Consider the following 10,373-nt stretch of genomic DNA (forward strand, 5'->3'; position numbering starts at 1 on the left):
GCAGCAGTTGTCTTATGTGACTTTGGGAGGGTGCACACTTAAGAAACACTTCTTAATTATAATTAATGCAGCCACAACCCCCTAACCCCCCCCCTTACCTCTTCTTGCTGTGCGGTCAACAAGTTAGACTGAAGTAATACTATGGTGAGCACCACACAACAGGCTAATCTCAGGTGTCTGATCAGAGTCAGCATTGAGTAGCTCAGAGAATACCCTGCTGTCTAAAATCCCACCAGCCTCAGGCAACGTCCCATCACAAAGCTCTCCTCCCCCCAATCGGCACTCGCACACACAATCCAATCCGGACTGTGAGCTGGATCATTGCACTAAAAATATCATCATGACCCAACCTAACATCAGCTTGACCCAACCCAAGAGAACCCATTTAGACAAGAAAAAACTTCCATGGTCAGCACGCTGAAGAACATGCATGAAATATAAGACTTGTTGACAAATACGAAATAATTGAATTGAATTGAATTCAAGTTTGGGAACAGCGACAGGAACTTACCAGGGGTAAAAGAAAAAGAAACGTCATGTTCAATCACCGTCAGTGTGGCGTCATGTGAATTTCAATCAAAATTTTTATTGGAAAAAAAGTGATGTCATGTTGATCCATTCAGAACGTGGATGGTAAATGCCAACTCCAGTACATTTGACTGTATAAATGCACCAGGGAGGGAAAGGGTCCACTGGCTTAGAAGTGTATTTCTTCATTTAAAAAGTGTATCATTCAGAGAAGTTCAGCTATGGAAGTGCCATTAGTAGCAGATGTGCGGTGTATAGTGCCCTATACTGCGTCATTGCCTTCTCTCAGTGAAGCAGCTAGCACGTGCCCTTGGCAGAATCTAGCATTCCCCGGTGGCAAGTAAAGCCCTGAGTGTGAAATTGGATAATCTGGTCAACTGTATTTATGCCAACTGAAACGATCTCCCAGAAAGACCAACTCTAGCAACTCTAAGTTCAGTAGGCTTTGGCTGAACCCTGCCAGTGAGTTACTGATTTGAACCAGCCATGGCACCTCACTGTATGGAGAAAGTTCATTTGATGATGTGTCTGTGATTCTTCCATCACTACTGTATAGTGACAAATACAAAAGCTGGGTTTAGTATGTGTCATGCACTGTTGATCATGGAAATGCATTATTGTATTGCCAACAGCAATTAAAAGCTGTAATGAGGGTGGTATTTTCCCCTCTTTGAATATTTGTTGTCAGCCAAATATTTTGTTGTTAGTCAAAATATTGTCTAGGCCACAGACTTCCAGAAAGTGCTTCTGTTTTGTTTGAGAGGGTTGTACTTTATTTTCATTTATATTCTTTTTATTTTTTATTAACAGACATCAAAGACATTAAATGAAACAATGATTACAGACTTCCCTCATAGGAAGTTAGAAAACAAAGATCTGTGATTTTTCTTAAACCTCAGAGGCAGAGAAATGGCTAATTCTCTGGAGTTGCAGCTCCAAAGATACTAAGCAGACCTCACATTTTCACAGGAAGGATCATTCATGTATATCACATACATATACACTAACCTCAATCATTCGTTCAGTCTCGCATACTCACTTACTCACTCAGTAGCTGCCTTATAGAAGCAGTAGTACCTTTATTTCGCCATTAGATGGCTAAATGGCACATATATACGTAATATATATCCAGTTACGGCCCCTCAACGGTTCCTGTTTGGTTTTTTTTTTTACTCAATGCAAATACTTAAAATGAAAGTATATGAAATGCATTCCTCACTTTAGTCGCTTTGATGCGCTGTATTTGCGCAGAAAGAGCAAATCCAGCATATGATTACTCCCCAGAAAAAGTTCTCGACTGTTTATAGTAAGAGACAATATGCAGTCTATTTATGGTAAGAGACAAGAGACTAGCGATCAGCGCAAAACCTGTTTCTTATTATTCAAGACTTTGTTCTCAGATGAGAGAGATTTGAAACTGGCTACAATAAACGTGTTAATTTCCCTCCTTCTGTGAGACTGGGAACCTACTCTGACGTGCTTTTTAAGGGCTTCATTTTAGATGCTGCCGTGGCATTAGGAGAATATTTGTCAAGATCAGCCGCAAGGACGTTTGCAGCTATGGTGAATGGACCTTCTGATAAGTTGGGTCGCTTCTTCTACCATGAGTGACAGGTGCCTGCATTAGTTTCCTCACACCACCTTCTGACCAGGATCCTTTCACACTTAGATTTTCCCCCTGTTTTACAGTCATCCTTTCCACCCCTCAGCTGTGAAAGATGTCCCTGCAATCAGGGCTGGTGTGAGAAATGCTCCCATTAGGGGCCTGTGGGTAATTAGACATGAATTCACTCTCAGTTATTGATTACTGGCTATGGCTGCTAACCACGCTCCATCCTCCCAACCCTTTATGGTGTGATTATGTGATTAGAATGTTCTTAACTGAATGTATGTAACAATCACTACTGGTAATTAAATGCGAATAGAGTTCTAGAACACTGACTTAGAATTTAGAAAAATCTTTCCAAAAAAAAATCTACTCTTTGATGAGTTTCTTAACTCTGTTTCTTAACTCTGTTGATTTAGGTAGCGATGGAGGCGTGTGATGCACAGGATGTGGGAGTGCAGGGTAGGGGGGGGCGTGGAGCAGATGCTTGTGGGACAGCTCCCGGAGTTGCCGGGTGGTTCTCACGGCCCGCGCATTTCTGTCTGCTGCTGTGTCTTCCGGATCGCATTGCAGGACGGCATGCAGCAGGGCCGTTAACCCAGACATCCAAACACCTTCAAACGCCCTTAAAAGACGGGAGTGTCCCAGGCTGACTCTCTCACTCATTCACACATACTGCACACAGGCATTCACTCGTTCACTCATTCACACATGCACAGGCACTCATTCACACATACACAGTCACTCACTCATTTTCTCATTCACACATACACAGTCACTCACTCACTCATTCACACATGCACAGGCACTCATTCACACATACACAGTTACTCAGTCCACTTGTACTCATTCCACACATCACTCACATTTCATTCATTCATACAGTCACTCACTCATTCACACATACACAGTACTCTCACTCATTCACATACACGTACTCACTCATTTTCTCATTCACACATACAGTCACTCACTCATTTTCTCATTCACACATACACAGTCACTCACTCATTTTCTCATTCACACATACAGTCACTCACTCATTTTCTCATTCACACATACACAGTCACTCACTCATTTTCTCATTCACACATACACAGTCACTCACTCATTTTCTCATTCACACATACAGTCACTCACTCATTTTCTCATTCACACATACACAGTCACTCACTCATTTTCTCATTCACACATACACAGTCATGCATGTACTCTTGCTCAGTCATTCACTCAGTCACTCATAATCACACACTGAATGAGTAGCTCCCCCAGGGGAACAGTAGTACCTTTGTTTCACCATTACATGGCTAAAAGGCATAAATACAAATTGCATATTCAATTACGTGACCCCTTAACAATGTTTTTTTTTTTCTAACTATAAGCGCTTATTATGAAAGTATATAAAATGCATCCCTCATCTAAAATGACAGATTCGGTTGTATAAATTAGTGCTAGCTAATGTGCTGAAACAATGTGTCAACGTTAATGCGTCATAGTCCATTTTGCAGTCTGTGGAAAGTAAATGCAGTGTTGGCAGGCAATCTGAAGTGACAGCGAGGTCTTATGGGATACTACCACGCTGAGCAACACTGCCATTAATCAGTGTGCACAGGTGGCGGTGATCACACACTCAGGAATGTGTAAGTAATTTACTGAGATTCAGAAAGGACATCATGTTGGGTTGATGCATCAGTAAAGCCAAATTGACTAATGTTTTAACTGTAGCAATTTCATCAAGGAAATCAGGTTGTCCAATATGTGTAAAACACTGAACCCCTGCTGAATTGAATTATATTAGCAGTGATCAATGCAGCTATGTAAATGTGTGTTTTCCTTACCCTTCTTCAGTATAGGTTGACCTTTACCCTTTTCAGAGTTCACTGACGGTTTTTATATCTCAGTAGTTTCAACAAACCATGTACACAACTTTCAGGAGTAGGTCCATTTCGTTAGATTTCAATTTGAATTAAAATTTAAGCAGATACTTCCGGCTTGTCAAGACTAACAGAGGTAGCGCATCGACCACGACTGTGATACACATGGGGAATTGGTAAAACGACTAAATTGGGGAGAAAATGGCAAAAAAAAAAAAAAAATTAAGCAGATATGCAAATCCATTTGATTGGCTTTTTGGCGGTTCAGTACCAGAGGGACCAATGCGGTTCTGGAATCCAGAAACACCCCTGAAAAACAAGCCCTCCCCTTTGCCAGCAACGCCGCATCTGTGCGTGAGTCAGCCACGAGCCCCCAGGGCGATCGCTGCGGAGACGCGTTTAATATCCGTCCCAAAGCCGCCAGCTAAAGCCGCTAGCTTTCCGTCGAACCGGGAGCTTGGCCTGGGTGGTCTGACTGTAGCTCTCTGGCTTTAGGGGATGATGGGTAAAATCAGACTAAATCTGTTTGAAAAGGAGCTGCTAAATCTTTGCCAACCAAGGGGGTATTCTGGTGGAGTCCAGACATTTTCCCACATTAGAGGTGAGGATTGAGACCTGTGGACATTAGCAGGTTTCCCAGCTGATGTTTGTTTGGAAGTAGTGGTATTCACAGCTGCAATGCTAATGCTAACGGCTAATGGATGATCAATTGCTTACCCGGCGTCCTTATACTTCATTCTCACACCCAGAAGATTGCTCATACTCCACATAGCAATTTGGCTTTGACCTTTCACTCATGTTTAGTTGTCAAGGAGACGTTAACTTTTAAAGTTATGCGGTAATGTAGCTCTTTGAGCAATGTATCATGCCATGTGCTGCAACATCTGTTATAAAAATTTAAATAACTGATTATATCTTTTAAAAAGTCAATGAAAGTTCAGTTAGAAGAAAACAACTTTTGTGACAAAATGTTGATGCTTTTCAAACTAGGGTGGCTTTATAACTTCTCTTTGTCAGGTAGCGCAGTTTGTCTGATAATATTATTTTTTTTGAAAATAGGTTAAGGGGAGCAGAATGGTTAAAAAAAAGAGTTCAAAGAAAATAAAACGACAATATTATAAATGAACAGCTTTCCAAAAAATCATTAGTCGTGCAGTGAAGCAAATCCATTATTTGTATTTATGGAAGGGAATGTTTGGACTTCTGCCCGTAATCTGAGTTTGGTTTCTCTCTCCAAGCTGATGTCTTGCGTTCAGCGATGTTTTCCCTCGCTGAAGCGAACTTGAATCCTTTCTGAGAATCGTAAATCCCCCCTGTCCTTGCCAATAAGCGGGAGATTGAGGGCGCTTACATTTTATGAGATTCGCTGGTTTGAGTGGCGTGACGTGGGGCCAATGTTTACTGTGCTCTTTCGCCCTGCGATCAAACGACCGTCCGTTCGGATCCTAAGGGGCCCGGTTTTCAGTTTTTAATTTTTTAAAATAATTAAGTTCCCAGTGGTGCCGGGGGGCTTTTGATCGACCTTCATTTGCCTGATGCTTTTCTGAGACTTTAAGCTCACAGCCGTGCGTAATCAACATCGGGCCTGGCTATTAAGGTTCATCCGGGGTGTTTTCGGAGTGGTTCTTGGGATTTTTTTACGCATGTTTTTATGAAGGCGTACCGAGCATGTGCGGGCCTTTACGGGCCTCGCGGGACGCCGCGCATCTTGAGCCATAAGGTGGGTCGGGGTGATAAAAAAATATAAAAATCCTTGTTACGTGCCTTGTTTTGATTACAAGCTCTGTTGATACTGGCCTTTTCAGGATTTGAACCACTCCTGGTTTGCATTACCCAAAGTAGATGGGTTGAGCTCTCATTTCATTCTAAATTTGTGGTAAAGTATACGTAAAGGGTGAGAAATCAACATCGGAAAGGCCATTCATCGACAGTCAGTGCACACTAACCAGTAATTCACTCTTCTCAAATACTCACAGCACTGAGATGCTGAGATGTTCATGTTGCTTTTAGTTCCTCATGACAACCACACCAGCGACTCACGCCAGCAGCTATATTTGTAAAGCTATTGTTTTTTTTTTTTTGTTTTTTTTGTTTTTTAAATAAGAATGGAAAAAATATCCATTAGTACATGATTATCAGTTGCAGGATCTGCTTGGCAGCTTAATCGAAGGAGGGAAAACAAGAGTGCTCTCTTTCAGAAACAGAAAGACAGCTGAGCCCTATTACCACACACCCACGTCAATGAGCAGCCCCACGCTACGGGGCAGACAGAGCCAGGCTTTGGCGTAAATTGGACAAAGCAAGGATGGGATGCCCTTCTTCCAGGAGCTGGGCCCCGGTTCTGCTGTCCCCAAGGGTCCAAACTCATGTGGCGGGGGTGGGCAGCTAAAGATTTAGGGTGCCTGGGAAGAACAGTGGTACCTGCGACTTATTATAGTTTAAAGTCGGTTTGGGGAAAGGGCATGCAACGCTTTTTAAGAAGAGTCCTCCGGGTACAAAGTTTTGCAATATTAATGTTACCCCCCCCCTTGAGTTTGAGAGTCTTCACCACTATGACTTCAGCTGTTGTTCTCTCTTCGACCTCGTCTAGTCCGGGCTGAGTATACACAGTAAGGAGGGAAAACAAGTAACAGACCCAGGGAATTTAATGACCTGCACCCAGTTGCCCTAACATCTGTAGCGATGAAATGTTTTCAGAAGATTGTGTTAAAACAACTTCTCTCTGAGGTTTCGCCTCATTTGGATCCAAACCAATTCGCCTACCGTCCAGGGAGAGGCGTTGAAGACGCACTACTGACTATGATTAATAACATCTATGAGCACCTTGAGCAGACTCAAAATTGTATTCGTGGATTTTAGCAGTGCGTTCAATACCATCCAACCCCACCTGATGGGGTTGGATGGCAACCCCATCAGGACACAGCACTGGTAGGGTTCCTAAAATTTGAATCACTTTAGAGTAGACCGTCGTATCCTCCATATGGTCTACAAATCTGTTTCGCAGAGCGTTCTGTCTGACCTGTACCTTCGGAAACATGCGCGTTCCAGATCATGCCAAACTGCAGCACATGATCAAGACAGCTTATTTTTTAAAAAAGGCCGATCAGATCCTCAATGATCCTACTCATCCTCTCCACCTGAAATTCTGAATGAGCAGCAGGTCAAACGGCAGAATCCTGCAGCAGAAAATTAGAACAATAAGGTACAGCAAATCATTTGTGCCTGCAGCTATTAGATTACTATAGATAGATAGATGTGCACCTATATTACTAGGTTTAGGTATTTTGATTGTGTATACTATATATTTAGATTGTATGTTGTATATGATCTATATTTTATATTGCTAGCATTGCACTGGATATTCTGTTGACGTGTGCGGATATGCGTGTGTGTGTGTGCGCGCGCACGCTTGTTAGTGTATGTACAGTGTACCTCTGTATTTTAAATGGGAATGGGAAATGGGAATTTCCCCTTGTGGGATAATAAAGTTCACCTTGAGCAGTCTTGGAGTCACATTGAATTAGGGCAATCCCCATTTCCCACATTTTTATCAGATTTTATTAAATGACCTGTTTCCATGCGACAGCAACCATTATGGTCTGCAGAGGTGACAGATGGAGGTAATGAGGTCATAATGATTGACACAGAACTTTTTAATTCCAGGAAGGACGCCGCCCATGGGAAAGCGGAGGCCAATCAGGACACGGCTCAGGAGTCTGCAGATGTAGCCACGCCCGACCCTAAGACTGACAGTCTGTTTGAGGACTTCTAACCCCTCCCCCAGGCATTCTCTGCAGGTGCTTTAAAAATGTGAGCTTATTCCTATTATTGGTGTGTGAATGTTCAACGTTACACTCAATGGTCCATCCAAAGCTATTAGAAAAACTTGACGTGTTGCGTGGAGATTATACGAAAACGAAACGTCTATTTGTGTAATTATTTTGATTTAAAACAAAATGACTGGGGTCCTGACCAGGAAGTGTTGGACTCCTGAAGTTTTACCAAAGGTTTATTTTTTTATTAGATTATTAAGGAATATTGGGGAACTGCTTTAATATGACAGAAATATGTTTTTATTGATGACAAGATGCGTGGTGCAGCCATTAGGGCAGCTAGCTCTTGAGCCATAATGGAGTCCCCCGCATATTGGGGGGGGGGAATCATAGCACCATTTATCCCTCTCTATCTGTTTCCCTCTTTGCTCTCTCCCTGACTGAATAAAGTAAAAATGAAGTAAGATTATTCAATATTTGCTCATATATTTGTTAAAAGTAATGTTTGATTTTGATACTTTCCAAAAAAAATTTGCTACTCATTTGATGAGTATGCCCTAAATAAAGTCTGTCGACGTGTTTATATTATTTTGTTTGATTTTATTATTTGTGCTTTATTGGTATTCATTGTTTTTTTGGGGGGTTTTTTTTTTGCTTTTTTTTTTGCTTTTCTCATAGTTCACTCACTGATGAGTTACAGAGTCCATCCAAGTTTTACGTACCACACATAAATGCACACACGCAGGTGCACACACATGCAGGTGCACACACACACACACACACACAGACACAAGGAAGCTAGAGTATATACAAAACAGTTGCCACTATAGTGAAATATTTCATATTTAATAAATATTCAACTTTACTGAAGTGAATGTCAGTTTCAACTGACAATTATATCAGTCAAATTAAACACTGTACCTGTTACATGCACTGCCCTAGTTTCAGTGTACGAGCTGACCGATGTAAAAAAAAAAAAAAAAAATAATAATAATAATTATTATTATTTTTTTACTTATCGGGATTTTAACATAGTACGTACATTCAGAAAATATATTTTCTCAGTAGGTCTGTCATGGGCTCAGATGGTTTTGGGCACCTATTAGCCTATTAGGCTATAGCAGACTTTAATATATTATTTGGTGAATGGCTGCGTGAAAGACAGGACAGTTCTCTATTTCATCTTAGCCAGGGAATCCAGCTGGCTGTTGAGTCAAAGTATCATAGCCCATTGGCCATGCAGATAGCCAATCAGGTGGTCAAATTGAAAGTAATAAAAAAGCTATTAGGAATTCCAGCTTGCAGGCGGGTGACTTCTCTCTGCATGTCCAGACAGAGAGGATGGCCATGCAGGTATCCCTCTTCTACGCTGCGGAGGGGCTGGGACAGTACTTGGAAGGGAGACCTACAGCTGTCTTGGATGATGCAGTGTGATGTGTATGATGTGTGGAGCACTGCCACCCAGCTGTCCTTACTCAGAGGTGATGTAACATCGTTTAATGGCGAATGAACAACAACAATAAACCTAACAGCTGTCGGCCTTCACCTCGATAAAATTTGGGTCCAATCTGTGTGCTCGCTTTCCAGCGGGTGTTAAAGGTGCATTCGTTAGGCCCAACATGTGAAACTATACACTCATTTGGAGAACTATCATTAATACCTTAATACTAGTACTAAGAGTAATGCTAATAACTTACTTATACTACTGATGCTCTTATTATTATTTGTATTGTTAATACTATTATTTTTTAATTTAATTTAATTTAATTTAATTTAATTTAATTTTTAAAATTTTATTATATTCCACTTGGAGAGTGGATGTTATTGTCTAAATGTATAAGCATTTATCCCGTTCCTAAAAATGGTGTGAAAAATAACAAATAATACATTTGTCTGAACATATCTACTGCACCTTAAAAGGAAATGTATGTGTGTGTGTGTGTGTGTGTGTGTGTGTGTGAGAGAGAGAGAGAGAGAGAGAGAGAGAGAGAGAGAGAGAGAGAGATCATCCTGCGGTGATGCACACCTATGCTCACTGCAGCATTTAGCTCCCAGGGGAAGAATAAAATCCACAAGCATCACTATGGCATGCGTCAAACTTAAAGTTCTTCCCGACTAGAGAGTCTCAGTCAGTCAAACTGGTTGAAGAAACGGTGTGACATGGGACGTTCTCAGATTTTCGGGTGCGGTTTTAATTAGTATATGAGGTATATGTCGGTAATATCGTACTTTTCCATGAAGGATTCATTTCACAAAACGGGTTTTTTATGTTTGTGTTTAGACTCAGCCAATCCAAAATGTATGATTCACAGCAGTTATGTTGTGGTCATGTTTTTGTCCAAATCTGAAGAAATCTTAATTTTAATGACATAACTGAACCCCCAAATAGCAAAACAATAAATAAATAACAAAACAATTAAACCAATAAATAAATAAAACAAAAATTACTGGACCTCTTTAATGAGATTGCTTAATATTAATTAGTAGTTGACACTATGCCATGAGCATTTGGCGATCCGCAAAGCACCTGCTCGATGGTCAATTTATTTATTTTATTTTTTTATTTGTTTTATTGCTTATTACACTAGGGAA

At 41.0% G+C, this 10,373-nt stretch overlaps 1 protein-coding gene across 3 annotated transcripts in view; it reads left to right on the forward strand.

The window, feature by feature from the left end:
• The window catches only part of LOC135233183 (DNA repair protein XRCC4-like), a 71,155-nt gene extending 62,786 nt beyond the window's left edge, over window positions 1-8,369 (forward strand). For all 3 annotated transcript variants that reach the window (XM_064296483.1, XM_064296485.1, XM_064296484.1), the window contains exon 8: window positions 7,672-8,369. In XM_064296483.1, coding sequence (XP_064152553.1) covers window positions 7,672-7,780 — 109 coding nt within the window. In that variant the 3' untranslated portion in view covers window positions 7,781-8,369. The remainder of the gene's footprint in view (window positions 1-7,671) is intronic.
• The last annotated feature ends 2,004 nt before the right edge of the window (window positions 8,370-10,373 follow it).

The sequence above is a fragment of the Anguilla rostrata genome, chromosome 10 (genome assembly GCF_018555375.3).
Source record: "Anguilla rostrata isolate EN2019 chromosome 10, ASM1855537v3, whole genome shotgun sequence".
NCBI classification, from domain to species: domain Eukaryota; kingdom Metazoa; phylum Chordata; class Actinopteri; order Anguilliformes; family Anguillidae; genus Anguilla; species Anguilla rostrata.